This window comes from Oratosquilla oratoria, chromosome 29, assembly GCF_046742065.1.
Source record: "Oratosquilla oratoria isolate Oo_2021 chromosome 29, ASM4674206v1, whole genome shotgun sequence".
Lineage (NCBI taxonomy): Eukaryota > Metazoa > Arthropoda > Malacostraca > Stomatopoda > Squillidae > Oratosquilla > Oratosquilla oratoria.
The window spans coordinates 46,799,951-46,821,350 of NC_134805.1; the positions used below are offsets into that span (position 1 = coordinate 46,799,951).

Genomic DNA, 21,400 nt, shown 5'->3' on the forward strand with positions numbered 1-21,400 from the left:
ATAACTCTGCTCCTTCATATTAGAGCTGTAATTTTACGTTATCTGCTGAGGACTGAACCCGGAACAGTCAAGGGTCCTTTATTGTAACTCATGCAGGTCCATTCACCAAAAACAGCTTTCACTTCACAGGTATTCAACTATGTGGAATTCACTACCTAAGTCTTTTAAGCAGTCAGATAGCAAGGTTACTTTCAAGAAAAAAGTCAAGGATTACTGTAACTATATGTCTCAGCTATGGACCGAGAACAGCCTTGATTTTATGTACTACTAGCCAAGTGAGGGGTACCAGACTCCGTGAGTAATACCATCCAAATCTGCGTTCACTCACAACTGCTCTGACCTCCCCTTTTGTCCATCAGAGGTTTAGCTTAGTATAACAATGTTTGATGTTCGAAACTGGTTTCCACCTTTGCTTTGCTTGTCAGTATGGTATATGTCTCAGGTACGGTCCGAGAACAGTTATGATCTGATCATAATACAAGCCTGGTGAATCAGGGTACCAGGCAACAATGTAATTGGATCTTCCCCTCGATCTCCTTGTTGTTCTACTCACACGAGTATTGGTCCCCTGTACCCTACTTCAGGTGCTTCAGGTTATAATGTACTACTTCCTGGTGCTCAGACTAATGTGTAAATGCCTACTCCATCCTAAGGTACAGGTAAATTTTGGAATTTATTAGTAGGAGACCCAAGCTGACATGTAGCATTCACTATAGCAACATGTTGATATTGTTGATGGCCTGCTATCTTCCATCCCGTAGTACTTGATATTTACTGAGATGGACCCCCAACCCCCTTTATTGTCCCACACTTGCTGCTACAGCAGTAGAATAATATAGTGTATCACAAATGGTACTACACTGTTCTGGTACTCACTCATACTGTTTTGGTACCATTTAGTAATATTTTGTTATTCCTGATGCATAATGCAATGTTCCTTATTGTGATGGTGCTTAAGTTTTGGCCTCAATATCCTACGTGTTACGAACATTTTAGTAGTATCAACAAAGCTATAATAATGTTTATGTGTTATATGTGTACTGATTCGTATTACTCATGACTGTCTCTGGTCCCCTTAACCCCGTATGTATGTTGTCTGTGTAACTTAGTGTAGAAAATCAGTCAAATGAGGACCACAATGGAAATAAGCTTACATGCTTTTTTGTGTTATCCTCGGCAATTGTAATTGTTATTCTAAACTATGTGTTCTTGTCATTATCTGCACTGCATGTATATTGATTCTTTGCCAATATTAACTTACTTATTATCGATGTTGAGAACCTTGAAGAGCTTGAAGAGTATAATTATTTAAACCAGATTCTAAAACTAACTTAAAATAATGAAAATTAGATAAGAAGACATATCACAATTGGTCTGAAAATATCTAAATTATATAAGAACACCAAAAGAGGTCCTCAATGTTTGAAGTTATTGCGTCCACAACTGACGCAGCTGAGATGGATCTCCATTGTCGATTTCCCCTGAGGGACGGTGCAGCCTGCATCTGTACCTCACCACGGTGGCTTATCTTGTGTATCAGTGGCGGATGCAGGGGTGGGGGGCTGAGAAGGCTGAAGTTCCCCCCCCCATTATTCTTTCTAAACGTCATTCCAGAGGTCGAGAGACCTACCTCGTGTACACAGGTACGTGGCAGAAAGCAGTAATACAGTGGCGGATTTTTTCCCAGCATTTAATAAAACACTTCAGTGAGAATAATTGGAAGTATATTCAACACATTATTGAGGGTAAATATTTAAAAATGTAATATTAAGTATTATTTTTGCCAAGTATTTTGAAAGAAACTAAAGTGAGAACATATACTTCAATTTATATTCAAAATTATCGTATTCGTGATACAAAGTACATCTCTTTAAAAGCGTCATCTATGTTTACAAAAATCAGGGTAGCCCCCTCCAAAGCGTTATCTACATTTACAAAATTTAGGTTAGCACCCCCGAAAAATATATATCCCGGATCCGTCACTGGTGTGTATGTATGGTGAGAAATGCAGGTGACTTTTTTGTCTTTTTGAAAGGATGTAGTTGTGAATCAAGTCTGAAATCAGTTTAATCAATTCGATCATACTGATGAGGTGCTAGCATATATATGCGACATTGATCTACCGCACTTCTGATGTCCGCCGTTGTGCAGAGGGGCTGGAAAGCCATGGAAGAACATTCGCACTTCTTTATATCTGAAAAGGAATTGTTTACAATCAATATAAATTCTTGGCTATGATCTACGGATGTCTATCATCATGGATGACGGGTCATCCCTGTATTCCGCCCACTGCTTTGGGTCAGAAGCAATGTAGCAAGACTCAGTTCATCCACAGCAAGGTCGCTTCACTTTATCGGCGACACCCCCGACCCCACCCCACTCCGTTCCCTCATACAGAAAAAAAAAAACAAAAAAAACGGAGAGAAAACCTTTCGGGCTGCGTCAAAGTATCATTCATACATAACCACTACCTAACCCCAACCCCCTCCCTTCCTTGCATCACAGTATCATTTAAACATATATCTACGGATGTGAGGCTTGGGAAATAACAAAGGCAATGAGAGATATGGAGTGAGATATCAGTGGTGGAGCATCAGCTGGCGAGGGAGATAAGGATTTTGTGACGTAAGATCTCTGTACAGTCCAGTAGGAAATGTTACCGAAAGATCACTCCGGATGTTAGTAATTTTATAATCACTCCGGATGTCAGTAATGTTATAAACTAATTGTAGATTTGTTTTGTGGTCTGCCTTGAATTTGGAGACGTTAAGACAAACGAAGCGGTGTTTTTTGGTCGTTAATCTCTCCGTCTAGACTGTCGACTAGTTAGGACAGACCAAGGTCAATATGGTCACCTTGGGACAGACCAACCACTCGCGTGGGATCGGTAGTTGTAGGAGGGGAAGAGATGTCTGTATGAAAATGAAAAGATATTTGTGTATAAAAGAGGGTTTCTGCCACCGGGAGACTACGGATATTTATTTCGTGATGTCGTGGCTTTGGAGGGGTGGGCAGGAGACTTAGGGTTGGAGGCTGGGATTAATATGTGTAACTTATCTACATCTCGGAACATTCCACGAGGAAGACTCTGGCGGTTGCCAATTGTGATATTTACATACATGTGGTGGCTGTTACCAAATCAAAGAGCTATATACAATTCATTCTCTACTATCTACTGCCTACTCTACTTCTACAATGTACAATACATGAACTGAGTATGGACACTCAGTATTTGTGCATAGGTTAAATACAAGCACGGAACATACATTAAGAATTACATTGGTCATATGATGACTTACAGTTAACAATTTCAGATGCAGGTGTCCTTTCGCGCTGAGGTCAGACACAATAGGCGGTCCCGCGAGAGTTCTCTGGAGAAGTCGGACCTGACATCTTGTAGCTAATATGTGCGTGTGCATGTGTGCACGCTGGTCATCTAAGGGATAGAATATTTCCTTCAATTGTCTTGCAACAGATGCTCGGCTCAGCTACTACTCACTGACCACATTGAGGTTAATGCTCAAGGAAGATAAGAAGTATTATACAAATTTTGACATGTGGAGGCCACGGGAAATTCTTTTGATGCGATCTTTATGCAATACGGTCTCTGTAAGATCGTGTAACCCGAGTGTTCTGACTTTGTTAATTGACTCATGTCCAATTATACGATAGGGTCCAGAGAATTCAGGGGAGAGCTTCCGGGTGAGGGTGTAGTTGAGGGTAAACAATGTCTCCAAGTTCAAAGATACAAGCTCTGGCTGATTTATTATGCAGATGGACCATTTCGTCCTTAGTCAGATGAAGAGTATTATGGATTATCTTAAAAATATTATTGAAAAATGTTACTTTGTCCCTGACATAATCATTGAAATTGTAAATGCGAGGTAACTCTGAAACAAGATCATATGTGAGTCTTTTGTCCGAGCCAAAGAGGACAAAATGAGGTGATTCCGATATTAACCTGTTGATGGAACTGTTAATGCAAGCCTGAACCATGGGAACATGTTCATTTCAAGAAGGGTGAAGCTCAGAAGCAAGATGTCAAGGAACATTGAGAATTTTTCTATTCTGGCGTTCAACTAAGCCATTTGAACTAGGGCGATAAACAGTAATATTACATTTTGTGATTTGAAAGTAATTACAAATGTTAGAAAGAATCTCATTGTTGAACTCAGTGATTCCTCTCCTGTTTCACGTAAGATGAGACCATTGACAGGTGAGAAGCTCAAGGCAGCTAAGGATGAATTCAGATTTTTGCTTAATGTGAATTCTTCAAGTCAGAACTTACTTTTCTTGGTTACGAGATTAGCTCAAAAGAGATTAAGCCGCCTGAAGACCGTGCAACGGCCATTTTAGACTTCCCTTTGCCCCAGAGTTCACAGGCTTTGCGCCTTTTCATGGGCATGATCAATTTCTTTCGGCCCATGATTCCTGACTTTGCAACCGTAGCCTATGCCTTAACTCAGCCTCTTTAAACAGGATCCATCTTCAAAGTGTCTCACTTGGACAGACGCAGCAAAGGACTCCTTTAATTCAACTAAGCAAAACAGACAGCGAGAAGTAATTTGTTATGCTAAAAATCTCGAACGCAAAACAAAGGACACGATAACATTTTATTGCTGTGCTGTTTTTTATCAGGCACATGGAGGCCTCTATAAATCGAACGGTTTAAACAACATGTTTTCACCCACACAAAACGGAATGCACAGATATTGTCAGTTGTCTAATTCACAAAATTATTTGTCCATCTAATTTTATACAGAATTGTTTGAAGATGAAGGATATATAATTGAGAAATAGTCACATAACGCAGTTTCGAGTCTTTAAAAAACGAATGCACAAATCTTGTGAGCAACTTTGGTAGTTTTTTCTTAAGCACCAGGAAATTATTTTTTTTTCTTAAAGCTTATATAATGATATTTTTTCATATTAAAATCTACACAGTATTTATCATTATTATTATTGCTTCATGTTTGATCCAAACATAGATATAAAGTGTTCCTTTCAACGTAAACAAATAATTCCAAACAGGTGAAAGACGTCAGGGATATAATATAGGGCAAGTACGTGTGTTTTGTACATACATTTCACTATTTTACCATAAATCTTACATGTTTAATTGCCAATAAACAATTAGGACTGAAACGTAATATGGTTAATATTGATGCTACCACGGACTAGTAGATTATCTTCGGTCCCCTCACGTCTGGACTTGTCTACAGTTGTGGATTGTCTACATTTGTAACATTGATGTCTGTCACTGTATGTATACATTGCTCAAAGAATTTGTTTTCATTTATTAAATCAAAAATGAAGTGTGGCCGTTCAGAGCAATATTATACAACACTGTAATCACACTGCCAAGGCAAATATTACTAAAACAACAAAGATGCTCTGACATCACATCCTCATCCTCTATGTTGTGCCGGTATTGGGGATGCATGACTGTTACTTTGTAACTTTGTTATTTACGTTGAAAACGTACAGTGCATAAGATAGCCATTGATTATTCCTCAATGGTCTTCATATGTTATTTGAATATCATTTAGAATTGTATGTGTAGGTATACAATTGAATATTCTATAGATGAATTTTTGTAGGGGTCATATTCTTTATTTCCTATAATTAATAATATGAATAAATGACAGTTTCACATTTACATTACTGGGAAGCTGGCATAGGTAGGTCAAACACCACCAGAGGCGCCACCGTCGATGAGGAGCCCAACAGCGCGTCATTTTATGCGCACGCCATGCAAACGGCCAAATTTACATACCGCCGGATATTTCATTCATACAAATGTTATACGAGTGTATTTACTACGATCGTAGTAAATTTCAAACAATTACATCATCAGTTACATGTCAGTACATAAAAACATAAGATAAACATGGCGGCTTGCATTCAGCAGTAAATCGAAAATTGGTTTATGTTTCAGCGTAAAAAATGAGCTAAATAAATTCAGAGTGCGGGCAACTAACCAAAAATAACGAAAACTACAAGTCTCGCGGATTATTCTTATACCAAAATAAAGGCAGCGTGATACGGTAGAGCTGAGAAATCGGTGGTACTAATTAGTTTTTTATTCTATCGGGTCGGATTATCGGATAACATCAACATCCATCCCGCCATCTTATCAAACTTCACTCTATTAAGTTTCTTACTATTATGTTATTAGTGTAATAGACTTATAGTTGAATTATTTGAACTATTTTCTTTAAAATGTGTGATTTTCATGTAATTTGATCAAAGAGAAGTTACGTTTTTATCCTCCGTAATATTACGGACCACAGCTACGATTCGTCCTGCCCGCTATGATCACTGGTGGTATGGATCAAACTACACTATTAATTTTTTTACTATTGTGCTATTAGTGTAATAACTTGCATATAGTTGAATTATTCAAACTATTTTCTTTAAAATGTGTGATTTTCATGTAATTTGACGGTATTCGTAGCTGTGGTGGGTAATTTTGCAAAGGATAGAAACGTAATTCTATGATCAAATTACATGGAAATCACACATCTTATAGAATAGGTCAAATAATGCAACCATATATTAAATTTTTATATAAAATTGTGCCTGTCAGTAAAAACCGTCATTGTTTACGTTTGATCGGCGATTAGTCAGACCGCACGTTTCGGCCCGATTTTCAGGGAAAAAATAGGCCCGATTTAATTCCATTCAAAATGCAATATCTCGAGAACTAGGACAGCTAGATGGATAATTCAAATGGCATTATACTCGTAGCAACTTTTTGCATCCCATGAGAACTACTTCAGCTCAAATATCAGGAATTTTATTTTCATGTTGACCTAGCTAGCTGGCAGTCCATGAAAATTAATGGGTTTGTTTGATTTGTGGACCTCTAGGTTTCAATCATATGTTTTTGATCTGAAATGTATTATATCTGGTGCTCTATTATCTATACTTGTGTGTTGTGTAAAAATACTGGTGAGGAATTATGTAGTATGTCATAGTAAGTCTCTCCCAATAATTATACTATAATTATACTAATTGTAGGGTCTGCAAGAATAGTAAACTGGGCCATTTATTGTGAAATGATATAAATTGGTTAGTATGAAGTAAACTTCTTGGAACTTGAATGACTTTTATCTCTTGCACATGTCGTATTTAGGTACACACTAAGCCATATATCAGTAGAAAAGTAAATATTAATTTTGTAAATTATAGTGCATGAACATAACATGCGTTTAGTGGTGGAAACCAATAACAAAAAAAAAGTTGTTAAAAGTGGTACACTACCTACAACTCTGACGTTAGCAAGCTTTGAGATGTCTTGTTTGTTTTTGTTTATTGTTGAAGATGAACCACTGGAAATCTAATAAATTGGTTCAGTCTAAACAATGGAATATGCATTAAGCATCCCTAGAGGTTATCAGATTTGACTAGACCAAATTATTAGATTTCTGTTTGTTTGTCCTTAACAATAAACAAAAATAAACATGTTACATGGCATCTCGAAGCTCATCGATGTCGAAGTTGTAGCTAGAGTATTGCTTTTAGTAAATTTTTTCTTACTAATTTCTGCCACAAAAAACATAAATTACATTGTTGTATTTTAATTTATAAGATTGATATGTAATTTTTTATTGATATATTGCATAGATTTGCACTTCTGGAGTAATACCCTTAGTTACATCTTGCAAAAAAATTTCATCTTAGCACGCAATCATAATCGTCTCAAATTATTAGTTTTTGAAATTTGCGGGTTTCTTTCATGTGCCACTGAAAATATTCAAAGTCCCATGAGGTTCTCACTATGTCAAAGCAGATAAATAATATATATTTTCATATTTGGGTACCAAATTTGGAGTGAATTTTGTATGTGTTTACACACAACTGATCCACCCACAACTTCCACTATACATGGGCAATAAAAAGTCACGTGACTTTGGCACGTGGGGAAGTATAAACCAGTTGCATTTGAATAGTTAAGGACCAAAATTACATCTGACCTACTTGGCATGCTCCTACTCCTTTGTGATTGTTATTCCATTTCAGTCATTCATATTTTTACTTTCACATAAACCAAATTGAAATTTCCAGTAATGCATCAAATTAGTTTCCTGGGTTCAAGAAGAACCTCTTCTTTACAGGAAGGTCATCTTTGCACAGCATCTTCATTCAAGAGCTTCCAGAAAAAGCAAGTGCTGAAGTGTGCAGTGTTTTCATTAAAAGAGTAAAGTGTCATGTTTAGTTTCTCTCTATAATAGGTAACCTTCACTTCACTAGTTGGAATTGGGTTAAGCAACATGCTCCCTGTCTTCTCCTTTTCTGCATGAGGGGACGGAGAGGGGGGGGAAGGGGGGGTCGTCGATTTAATGAAGCGGCCTTGCTGTGGATGTGCTGTGTCTTGCGACACTGCCTCTGACCCAGGGCAGTGGACAAGATGCAGGGATGACCCGTCATCCAGGAGGTGCCAAGAGAAGAGGGGAAAAAGGGGGAAAAAGCCTATGGTATATGTAACATGCTCCCCACTGGGAGTCTAGGGTAGGGGGCCAAACACCCCCGGCTAAGCAAAATGTTCTTGGGTCAAAGCCCCCTCAACAAAGCAATACTCACCTGACTGGGGAGTTTGGGGAGCAAAACTGTATTTTTTTATAGAAGTGCACACCTATGCGGCAGAAATTAACATAGGAAACTATACAGAAGCAAATGAAGTCACTTTGACTCCATTAGATGCCATCTTTGGTTTGATAGGTTCAAAGGTCAGAGACATCGACAGCAACCCTGATGACCTCTAGAATTACAGGTACCACATTACTTAAATGCAGGTTTGGTTAGGTTAGAATAGACGAATTTATCATACTTTAATTTCTTCGGCCTCCACCTGTACCAAAACAAAGGTGGGCGCCTCAAGCAACCAGAGTGGCTATGTTTGTTTATAGCTTTTAGCAACCTTTTCTATTATTAATTTCCACCAAGAATAATGTATATTACATTGATGTATTATAATTTATAAAATTATTATTTAATTTCCTATTGCTATATCGCATAGGTGTCTACTTCTAAAATTTTACCAGCAAAACCCCTATATAGGTAATATGCACCACACTGGGATGTCTGGTGAAGTAATGTGCATTCCACTAGTGTGTCAAGAGGGCTTTTACCCCCTTCCCACCTGTCTTCTGGGGGTGGGGATTGGTTGATTGATAACGTGCACCCTACTAGGGAGTAGAGGGCCAAAGTCCAACCAGATACTGTGCACCCAGTGTTAAGTAAGGTTAGGTTCGTGTAGGACAAAAAACATAATTGCTGATTATTTTCTTACTGATTTAAAAAATTCCTTCCTTCATTTGTACTGAAAATCACTTGTTTTACTTGCTTCTCCCATCCAAAACCCTGATATCCCAGTGTGCCAACCCGACATTGGGGCATGGGGTTAAGGGGTAAATACAAAAAAATATTTTCTAAACAAAATAACCTGCAAGGTGTTTTATGAATATTTAATGATAATTTGCCATGCCTTTGGTCTGTATAGGATAAGTTTTGCCATGGTAGTTGATTTTAGGTGTTATATAGATTGCACCTATATTTATAAATGTGAGAAATTAGAACGGTGAATCCCGGACAAGGGTTTTGATTAATTGGATCCTTAATATACAAAACCCATTTTCTCCTGAATCAAGATCTTAGAGTGTGTCTAAAACAAAACATACATATGCCTGTACTTAAACTTAATTTCAAGCATCAATTAAAACATTTACATTCCTTTTGCAGGCTATTGTGTGAGCAGTACAATGGAGGTGACTGAGGAAGTGGCTGCAATGGCCCAGCAGCTGGGCACTGTGGTGAACACAACACTGGACCCATCTGTTCCGCATGCTGCACGACTTCAAGCATATAACATGTTAGAGAGTGTGAGTAGTTATTGACAGCAGAAGGGTATATGATAAGAAAAAAAAGAAAAAAAATTAAGATACTGCAGTAATCAAGTCCTGAATAGAATTGTGATATACTGTGTTTTTTTTTTAGTTGTTTTGTAGAGTAACACTTGAAAGATCTCAATCTGATACAATAAATCAACAACGGATACTTGCAAGTGGTGGTCCTACAAGATGGTTTTCAGAATTGGTGAGAATTTGTCATCTCTACCACTTATCTTCAAAACTTTTCAACACTCCATCTTCCATGAGGAGATCTATAATCTAGCATCCTCATGTTTTTTACTTTTGAATTTAATTAGAAATAAAAAAATGAGATCAGATCTTTAGTATATTTTTTGTCTGTAGTAGTATTAATATGATGATCTCATTGTTCTCAATACACAGGTGAAGGAAGAGTCTGCCTTAATGATCCCTTGTGGATTTTATATGACAAGCAAAGACAATCCTTCTCCCATGAGGCATTTGGGACTACAACTTTTAGAGCATTCCATTAAGTATAAGTGGAATGGTCTTAATCAAGAGCACAAATTGTACATTAAGGTGAGATGTCCAAGTGGTTTCAGTAAATGATTATGTTATGGCTGCAAATGTGGCAGAAGAGCTAACTTGTTTAGGTCCAGAAGAATCTGCATGCAAAAATATTGAGCAAAGCATGATAAGATGTTGATTAACTATATGTCTAATTAAATCTTGAAACCCTGAGTTGCACTGGGTGCTGTAATTAGAAGTTGAATCCAATCATTGACTTATACAGTGAGTCCTCCTTATATGGTAATTCTTTATCTGATAAATTCACAGTTATGTTATTTGGTAATTACTACCCTTGATTCTATTTACGGTAAGAAAAATTCACAGATATGGTATCTGCCAGTGTTTAGGAGGTAAAATTAGATATTTTGAAGAGGAAAGAGCAGGGAGAAGGTACGTCTGCCATAAGTCGAACCTTGGGTTTGGTATACAGTAATTTCAATTTGCGGTAAGGTTTTCATGAAAGCATATGTACTGTATAATGAGGACTCACTGTACTATGTTGGGTATGTGATTTACCACATTATTTTTTGTTGTTGTGAATGAATATTGAAAAAAAAATTGTATATTGACTTGGTCTCATTTTTAGAATTACTTATTCAAAAGACCAGAAAGTACAGTTTATACTTACTTGTATATAATGCAAGTTTTTATGATGAATTTTTTACTCAAAAAATAGGGAGTCACACAATACACAGGTAATGTTTATGAAAATGTTAAGACTTGTGCGTTCTTGGTGACCATAACTCATCTGGTAGGCCTACATTCTCATGGTACCTTTGGCTAACCTTAACAGTACCAGGAAACACCTTTAACTTGCCTCTTGTAGCCTATATTCTTCCTTTATGTTGCTATGTGAATATCAGGACTTCATTCACTATGTATACCATGTATATATACATACCTATGTATGTATATATATTTTTTCTTTTTTCCAATTTGTTTGCACCTTTGCACATGTTTACATCGTTAAGGTATTGCTTTCCCAGTGACACCCCTTTTTATCACATACATACTTATGCAGTATAATAATTTCAGTTATGTTCCTTATACTGTCTTCCTCTGTTTATATTTAATTTGATGGATTTATGCCTTTGATTTTGGCTACCTCCCTTGTAAGGGGAAAAAAGTTGTTGGTATATGCATGAGGGGACAGAGAGAGGGAGTCGCCGATTTAATGAAGCTGCCTTGCTGTGGATGTGCTGTGTCTTGCAACACTGCTTCTGACCCAGGGCAGTGGGCGATCTGTCATCCAGGAAGAGCCAAGATAAAAGGGAGGGAGGAAGGTGAATGGGTGTGGATTATGTGGGGATGGAATGGGTGGGAGTGGCTACCTTCCTTGTTAGGGGAAAAGAGCCTTTGGTATATGTATGTATTTTGATTTATTCTTTACATTTACTAGAATTATTTTTTCTTACAATCCCCCATTATATATTCTTGAAATATTTTGATAAGATGCACTGCAGTTAATGATAATTGCACATGAATGAAAAGAAAAGTACGGTATTTGAATATTTGTTTGTATATCATACTATACCAAATTCATTTGTATCAGATGTTTTAAGTAGTTTTTCTGACCATTTTGGGGTATCTTTTTACAAAAAAAGATAGACCATTTATTTTCCATAAAATATCTCCAGAATAATGCCCAGCACTGTTTTTCAAATACAGTAGGCCTCCTAGTAATGTTCAAAAGCTGGGGTCACATTATACATTAATTATATGAAAATTAAGCTTATTCTCAAGAAAAAATTGGGGGTCTTAATATACATGAAGTGTGCTTATGAGTATATACTGTATGTTTTCCTAGTGTTAAGAATATAAGCTCATTATTCTGATAATAGATGTTTTTCCAACAGGAAAATGCCATGAACCTTTTAGTGAGAGGAATGCAAGACTTGTTAACAGAGCAGTTGTATATAAAAGACAAGGTAATTTCATTCTTTTCTGCGTAAATACAAAGGGAGTAATTAGGTAAGAAGTGAGTTTAGCTGAGAAGGGTGTGCAGATCAAGCATTTATGGTGACATATGTGCAAGAAGATTTTGGTAGAAACGATATTTTTGGACTTTCATGAACTTAGAGAAGGTGTATAACAAGAATTGTTAAGAGTATTGTTGCATTGTCTCTTAACCCAAGTAGAGATAACCTATCATCTATGACTTTTCGTCAGAGATGCTAAAATGTGAGAAACAGTGAATGGATTTTAGGATGAGTATAGTGTGGGTGTACACTTTGACTCAGTGACCCTCCAGTTAAAGGGGAAAATGCCATTTGTATGTGTCGAGTCTACGTGTCCATGCCAAGATATTTACTGTGATAAAATAAAGGTTGTCTGTATTTGCAGGTATCCCGTCTAATTGTTGAAATGATCAAACGGGAGTGGCCACAACAGTGGCCGTCATTACTTACAGAACTACAGCAAGCAGCTGCCCATGGCCCTAGTCAGACAGAATTAGTTCTTCTAATATTTCTAAGAATGGCAGAAGATGTTGCCATTTTACAGGTTAGATATTTTACTTGTTTTTTAGACACTGGCTTCAAAATAACAAAAATGGATTCATTATGGTAATGTCAGGGTAGCCCTGCATATTCTTTATATGTTTGTGATCAGTTGTCATATGCTCTAAGAAATAATGATCAGTCTGTCAGTCTATTGTTATGAGCATTTTCAGGAGACCCAGAATTCCATTGTATTCAGAACTGGCCTATGGAATGGTCCACAGATCCCTCTGAGAAGAAATATTTTGATGCTATTTTTATTAGGATTGTAGGGTAGTGTAGTACTATGTGTTATGTTTTTGCTATGTAGAATTTCCCATCTGGGGTATGTGTTTAGACCTAGTCTATATCAATAATGTTCCTGCCCTAGCAGAATTTAAGAGAAATGGCAGGAATGAATATCTGATTTCAACCACAACCAACACACCTCGGGTTTCCCAAACACTATATTACATTGTATACAGTAGATGATAGAAGAAATAGAATTATTGTGTACACTGTAGTTAATGGAATTGAATATCTTATTTTGCTTGCTAGTATATTAACCTTGGTGTTATAAGTTTTTTTTTAGTGCTCATTTGATGGGTAGATGGGTGAAGGGGGTATTAGATTTGAGAGGAATGTCTGTTGAGGAAGGAAGAGTACAAAGGATACAAATGAATGGAGAGTATAAATGGATGAAGAAATGATGTGACTTGAAGGGGTTTCTTCTTGCCTGTTCAGTATTTTTCTGGAGAAGTGAAGCAGTAAGAGTAAACCAGCTATCTTGGGCCCTCTTATGGAGGCTCTGTGTCCTGCTGCATTGTCTCTGACCTAAGCACTGTGGTGGGGGACAAGAATGACCTTTCATCTATGAGGAGCTAAAATGGGAGAGACAGTGATTGGGTTTTTGTATGGGTGTGGAATGGGTGTATGCTTTTACCTGGCCACCCTTCATATGTATTGGTATACAGATTGACCTCTCATTAAAAGACTAAAAGGGGGATAACGGTGTCTGTTGATGTGAATAATCCATTGATTTGGAGTGGTTTTTGGGTGGCATAGTGATTGCACAGCACTAAACAACAGTACCAAAAACACCGAAAACACCGCAAACACAGCTAATTAACGTCCGTTAATGATAGGTCAATCTATATACCGTATTTTTCGGACCATAAGGCGCGGGCAAAATCCTTAAAATAGGCCAAAATCGGGTGGTGCGCCTTATCGTGAGGGGCGCCTTATGTGTGGCTTAAGTGAAAAAAAAAATGCCTCGAACAGTGACGTACTATTTTGACACGTTTCGTAGCTAGCGTGCTGATGGCGACAGTGCATAGGCCTAGCAAATGTTACAACCAAGTTATAAACAAGATGCATGTATCTTGACAAGAGAATTGCGAAAATGTAGACAGTTTTCGAGTCCATACCACCGCATTCATTCACACTATCATGGCTATGACATGATAGCGTCCACAACACAGACAGCCATTTTGCATTAGTCTATTCTTGCTCCACTCCAACTGTAGTCATTTGGGTATTTTTTTAGTTTCGACCATGGGCACAATATAACAATAGAAAATTAATTATTAATTCTGTAAATTGAAATGTATCAACATAATGTGCAATTTTGTGGGCGGAAATGAAAATAAAAAATACCTTGCTACAAACAAATATGCTAATGAACGAAGTCGCTTGTATAGGATCGGGACGCCGTCTTGTCTGTCAATTGACGGCCTCGGTACTAACGACAGTACCTTGCCAGGTACATTTTCTTGAAAGAATGTTATGGAGTGGAGATACATGCATTCCTTCAAGCTGCAAGAACTTTGTATACCCTGCAATCTGAGAGAGTGGTTGAAAAGCCCGCCAACGTCTCTCATGACGACGACAACGAGGACGAGCCAGATAACATTTAATTTGCAGATAATGATTTATTAAACACAGGTTAGGTTAGGCGAATTTATCATCCTTTCATTTCTTCGATGTCGGCATCTATCATAACAAGCATGGCGTACCATTCGTCCTACACGACTTCGTTACTTACAAAATCTGTTTTAGCACCTTTTGTTTTTTTTTTATTTCCGCTCACAAAATTGCATATTACGTTGATACATTATGATTTACAAAATTAATAGTTAATTTTCTATTGCTATATTGTGCCCATGGTCGAAACTAAGAATTTACCGTCATTTGTAATAAATCTTGTGTTTTTAAGAGAATAGAAAATTCCGGGAATAAAACTGCTAATGTTGGTTTTATTCCCCACAATTCCCGTAATGTGTTTATGTTGTTTTTAGGGGTATTGGCAGGGCAGACCGTCCATGGAGGTGGTCTGATTTCACTGACCAAAATAAAAATATATATCATTAATTTTTGTAATTTTGCTAAATCCCAACCGATTTTTCTCATTCAACAACGAAAATGTTCAGTTTTGAATGCACTCACATATGCATGATTACCCGATGACGAGACTAGGTGCGCCTTATAGTCAGGCGCGCCTTATGTAAGGACGGGGAATAGCAAATTATGGGTGCTCCTTATGGTACGAAGCGCCTTATGGTCCGAAAAATATGGTATATGTTTCATTTGGTGTTGTAGTTGGGAATGATCCTTATTGAAAAGATACAAATATCGTGAAGTGTCATGTTATATTCTGTTATTGAAATTATAATTTGATTGTAGGACTACATTAGTTGTGGCCCATTTACCTACAGAACCTAGAGTCAAATCAACGAAGAAGAGATTTATATCAAGCTTTGACAGCAAACATGGACGACCTGTTTGGATTCTTTCTGTTGCTTCTAGAAGAGAACTACTGCAAGTATGAGCAGACTGCTTCAGACCCTGAGAAACAGACAGCTGCTGCTTCCCACTGTAGAGTAGTACAGGTATGTTGTGCTTTAGGAGAGTAAATGTATATATGTAAAGTCATGAGCAAAAGTTTTAACCCACACTACAGAACTCACAATCTCAAAATTATTATTATTATTATGGTGGGGGTTACTAGGCTAGATAGAGTGAGAAATGAGGAGGTGAGGAGGAGAACAGGGGTGAAAAAGGATTTGGGAGAGAGGGTTGATGAAAGAATATTGGGATGGTTTGGACACATGGAAAGAATGAGTGACGAAAGACTAGTAAAAGAGGTATGGAAGGCAGATGTGGAGGGAGTGAACATGAGGGGACGTCCTAGGATGAGGTGGATGGATGGGGTGAAGGGGGCTTTGGGGAAGAGGGGAATGTCTGTTGAGGAAGGAAGGGAGAGGACGGAAGACAGAGGTGAGTGGAGAATGGTTGTGTATGGATGATGTTGTGACGACATGAGGAGGAATAGGCGGGGGGGTGGGGGTGGGGTAGTATGTGTGAGTAAATTTTGACGCAGCCCGAAGGGATTTCTCCCCGTCCTCTCTCCTTATATGCAAAGGGGGACGGAGAGGGGGGGTCGCCGATTAAATGAAGCGGCCTTGCTGTGGATGTACTGTGTCTTGCGACACTGCTTCTGACCCAGGGCGGTGGGCAGGGTTCAGGGATGACCCGTCATCCAGGAGGTGCTCAGATGAGAGGAAGGGTGGGAGGGGTGTGGAGTGTATTTAGGGATGAAATGGGTGGGAGTGTTTTTATGCCTTTCCTTTTGTGGCTACCTCCCTTGGAAGGGGGAAAAAGCCTTGGTATATGTATGTATGTATGTATTATTATTATTATTATTATTATTTTTTTATGTATTCATTTATCTAGTTGTATTACACAGGAAGGGTGACCCGTCTTTGTATCTTTCAGCATCAAGTTTTTTCTTAAAATCTTGAATAGTATTTGCGCACACTGTTTCTTTATCTAAGTTATTCCAGATATCCAGCACTCTGTGTGGGTAGCTATTTTTTTCCGATCTCCTGTATAGTTATCCTTTTTGAGTTTCTTTTCATAACCTCTTGTTTTTCCATTGTCATTTTTTAGGAAATCATTCCTATCAAGGATTTCCATTCCTTTCATGATTCTAAATATAGTCAGTAGATCACCTCTTTCTCTTCTCTGCTGCAGTGTTGGTAGTTCCAATTTCGATAATCTTTGTATGTTAATTTGGAAAGAGCTGGTGCCAACTTTGTCGTTGCTCTCTGTATTCTTTTTTTAGTTTCCTTGTATTCTTTTTAGTACTGGATGTCCATAGTGTTGCTGCATATTCCAGTTTTGGTCTAATCAATGTACATACATACATACATATACCAAGGCTTTTTCCCCCTTCCAAGGGAGGTAGCCAAAAAGGGAAAGGCATAAAAACACTCCCACCCATTTCATCCCTAAATACACTCCACACCCCTCCCACCCTCCCTCTCATCTGAGCACCTCCTGGATGACGGGTCATCCCTGCACCCTGCCCACCGCCCTGGGTCAGAAGCAGTGTCGTAAGACACAGCACATCCACAGCAAGGCCGCTTCATTTAATCGGCGACCCCCCCTCTCCGTCCCCCCCTTGCATATAAGGAGAGGACGGGGAGAAATCCCTTCGGGCTGCGTCAAAATTTACTCACACATACTACCCCCGCCCATTCCTCCTCATGCAATCACAACATCATCCATATACAACCATTCTCCACTCACCTCTGTCTTCCGTCCTCTCCCTTCTTTCCTCAACAGACATTCCCCTCTTCCCCAAAGCCCCCTTCACCCCATCCATCCACCTCATCCTAGGACGTCCCCTCATGTTCACTCCCTCCACATCTGCCTTCCATACCTCTTTTACTAGTCTTTCTTCACTCATTCTTTCCATGTGTCCAAACCATCCTAATATTCTTTCATCAACCCTATCTCCCAAATCCTTTTTCACCCCTGTTCTCCTCCTCACCTCCTCATTTCTCACTCTATCCAGCCTAGTAACCCCCACCATACTTCTCAGACACCTCATCTCAAACACATTCAAACTCCTTCTCTCTTCTTCTCTTATGTTCCACGTTTCTGCCCCATACAGTGCTGTTGGCACAATCACTCCTTCATACAGTCTCCTCTTCGCATCCATTCCCAAATGTCAATGTAACTAATAGTTTTTAATCATTTCTTCATCCAAGTAATCAAATGCCACTTTCATTGACCTTAATAGTTTGAAGGTTTCTCCGACTATTTTGTTTATATGTTTATCCGGTGTCATGTCTCTGCTGATTATTACTCCAAGGTCCCTTTCTGAGTGCACTTTTTTTTTCTTCACCAATTTTATAATTTTTTGAAATTCTGTTTTTACTTTTTCCAAACTCTACTATGCTACATTTCTTAATATTGAAGTTCACTTCCCTCTTTTGAGTCCATTTCCAGATTTTGTCCAGGTCTGATTGTAATGAATTACAGTCCTCTTTTTACTTTCTTCAATATTATTCCGTCATCTGCAAAGAAATTCATATAACATGTCATTTATGTATATGGCAAACATTATTGGAGCCACCACCGACCGTTGTGGAACACCACTTATCATTTCTTCCCATTTCGATTATTTGTCTCTAATTATTACCCTCATTTTTCTCCCAGTCAGGAAGTCTTCCATCCATTCTAATAATTTACCTGCGATGCCACCTATTAATTCTAATTTTCTTATTAATTTCTTGTGTGGTACTTTGTCAAATGCCTTTTGTAGGTCTAGATAGGCACAGTCTGCCCATCCATCCCTCTCTTGTATTATATATGTGTGTGTGTGCACTTACCTAGTTGTATTTACGTAGTTGTATTATACGGAAAGGGAGCTATGCTCATAAGAGAACATAAGAATGAAGGAGACTGCAAGAGACCATAAGGCCTACACTAGGCAGCTCCATATCCATCACCACCTGTCATCCCCATCCATAAAGTTGTCTAATTGTTTCTTAAAACAACTGATAGTTTCAGCGCTTACTACTTGGTTACTAAGTCTGTTCCACTCATCGACCACCCTATTAGTAAACCAATTTTTGCCTATTTCCTTCTTAAATCTAGATTTGTCCAGTTTAAAACCATTACTGCAAGTCCTACCCTGTTGTTTTAATATGATAATCTTGTTTGCATCACCCTTTTTGAAGCCTTTGATCCACTTGAAGACCTCTATTAGATCACCCCGCACTCTGCGTCTTTCCAGAGAGTGTAAGTTAAGGTGCCTAAGCCTCTCTTCATAAGGCAGACCTGTCTTTGTATCTTTCAGCATCAAGTTTTTTCTTAAAATCTTGAATAGTGTTTGCACACACTGTTTCTTTATCTAAATTATTCCAGGTGTTCAGTACTCTATGTACGTACATACATATACTAAGGCTTTTTCCCCCTTACAAGGGAGGTAGCCAAAAAGGAAAAGGCATAAAATCATTCCCACCCATTCCATCCCTGAATACACTCCACACCCCTCCACCCTCCCTCTTATCTTAGCACCTCCTGGATGATGGGTCATCCCTGCACCTTGTCCACTGCCCTGGGTCAGAAGTATTGTCGCAAGACACAGCACACCCACAGCAAGGCCGCTTCATTAAATTGACGACCGCCTCTCTCCGTTCCCCCATGCATAAAAGGAGAGGATGGGGAGAAATCCCTTCGGGCTGTGTCAAATTTTACTCACACATACTACCTCACCCCCCATCCCCCCACCCATTCCACCTCATGCATCACAACATCATCTATATACAACCATTCTCCATTCACCCCTGTCTTCTGTCCTCTCCCATCTTTCCTCAACAGACATTCCCCTCTTCCCCAAAACCCCCTTCACCCCATCCATCCACCTCATCCTAGAACGTCCCCTCATGTTCACTCCCTCCACATCTGCCTTCCATACCTCTTTTACTAGTCTTTCTTCACTCATTCTATGTGGGAAGCTTTTTTTTTTTTTTTTCAGATCTCTTCTATAGAGAGTGAGTTGTTCGAGGTAAAGGTGGGACTTCGTCAGGGATGTGTTATGTCACCCTGGCTGTTCGACTTATACATGGATGGGGGTGGTGCGAGAGGTAAATGCAAGGGCGGTGGGTCAGGGATTGGTGATGGTTAAAGAAAATGGAGAAAAGTGGGAGGTGAGCCACCTGTTGTTTGTGGACAACACTGCACTTATAGCAGGATCAGAGGAGGGATTGAGGAAGTTGGTGACGGAGTTTGGGAAAGTGTGTGAAATAAGAAAATTGAAGATAAATGTGGGTAAAAGTAAGGTGATGAGGTGTACAAGGTGTGAAAGTGGCAGCAGACTGGAAGTGAGCATTAAGGGAGAGTGACTGGAGGAAGTGTATAGTTTTAGATCCTTGGGTGCGAATGTGGCAGGAAAGGGAGGAGTAGAGGTGGAGGATTTCAAAAGTCCATCACTCATTAACAAGCTATATAAATCGTTAGTTCGTCCACATTTGGAATATGCTGTTTCCGTATGGTCACCGAATCTCATTAAAGACATTGACAGACTGGAAAAAGTACAACGGCGAGCCACAAAACTGATTCCAAATATCAAAAATAAATCATACGAAAATCGACTTAAGCACATGAATCTGTTTTCTCTAAAAAAGCGTAGACTCAGAGGTGACTTGATACAGGTCTTTAAGATTTTAAAGGGAATTGACAACATCAAAAGTGACCAAATTTTCACATTGAATGAGAATCAGACAAGAAACAATGGTCTCAAACTGTCCGGAAATAGATTCAATTTGGAAGTAGGTAGAAACAACTTTGCCAACCGTGTAGTTAATGAATGGAATAAACTTCCTGCACAGGTAGTGCAATGTAGTTCAGTTCGAAGCTTTAAGAATCATTTAGATAAATACCTAAGTAAGATGCTGTAATTATTATAATTTATGTTATATTATTTATTTTTGTTTTGTTATAATTTGTCTGTCTGATTTTCATTTATTATTAGTTATATGTCAATTTATTATCATTTACTATTTACCTGTTTGTTTGTTATTCAACTATACCAATGCATTTATTTATGTATTTTAATTGTTATTTACATTGTTATAGTTTTTTTTTTTTTTTTTTTTTTTTTTTTTGCATCCGACCTAGATATGGATCAAAAGGTCTCCTGTCGGCATGCTTTGCCTTTGTAATCCTTTGTAATCCTTTGTAGGTAGAATGTAGATTGAGAGAATCAAGTAAATGCCTTGGTGGATTAAAAAGTACAATGAGAAATAGACATTTGGAAATGGATGCTAAGAGGAGATTGTATGAAGGAGTGATTGTGCCAACAGCACTGTATGGGGCAGAAGCATGGAACATAAGAGAGGAAGAGAGAAGGAGTTTGAATGTGTTTGAGATGAGGTGTCTGAGAAGTATGATAGGGGTTACTAGGGTCGATAGAGTGAGAAATGAGGAGGTGAGGAGGAGAATGGGGGTAGAAAGGGAGTTGGGAGATAGGGTTGATGAAAGAGTATTAGGATGGTTTAGACACATGGTAAGAATGAATGAAGAAAGACTAGTAAAAGAGGTGTGGAAGGCAGCTGTGGAGGGAGTGAACATGAAGAGGGCAACCTAGGATGAGATGGATTGATGGGGTAAAAGGGGCTTTGGGGAAGA

General features: G+C 38.5%; 1 protein-coding gene across 4 annotated transcripts in view; it reads left to right on the top strand.

The window, feature by feature from the left end:
• Positions 1–4,984: 4,984 nt before the first annotated feature.
• Ranbp21 (exportin-5-like protein Ranbp21) overlaps positions 4,985–21,400 on the top strand; it is a 43,042-nt gene continuing 26,626 nt past the window's right edge. Inside the window, exons 1-6 of one of the 4 annotated variants that reach the window (XM_076212174.1) lie at positions 4,985–5,063; positions 9,745–9,884; positions 10,296–10,451; positions 12,299–12,370; positions 12,786–12,944; positions 15,634–15,807. In XM_076212174.1, coding sequence (XP_076068289.1) covers positions 9,765–9,884; positions 10,296–10,451; positions 12,299–12,370; positions 12,786–12,944; positions 15,634–15,807 — 681 coding nt within the window. In that variant the 5' untranslated portion in view covers positions 4,985–5,063; positions 9,745–9,764. Of the gene's footprint in view, positions 5,064–5,240; positions 5,263–9,744; positions 9,885–10,295; positions 10,452–12,298; positions 12,371–12,785; positions 12,945–15,601; positions 15,808–21,400 lie in introns of those variants that run through there. The other 3 variants (XM_076212176.1, XM_076212177.1, XM_076212178.1) reach the window with 3 other exon arrangements.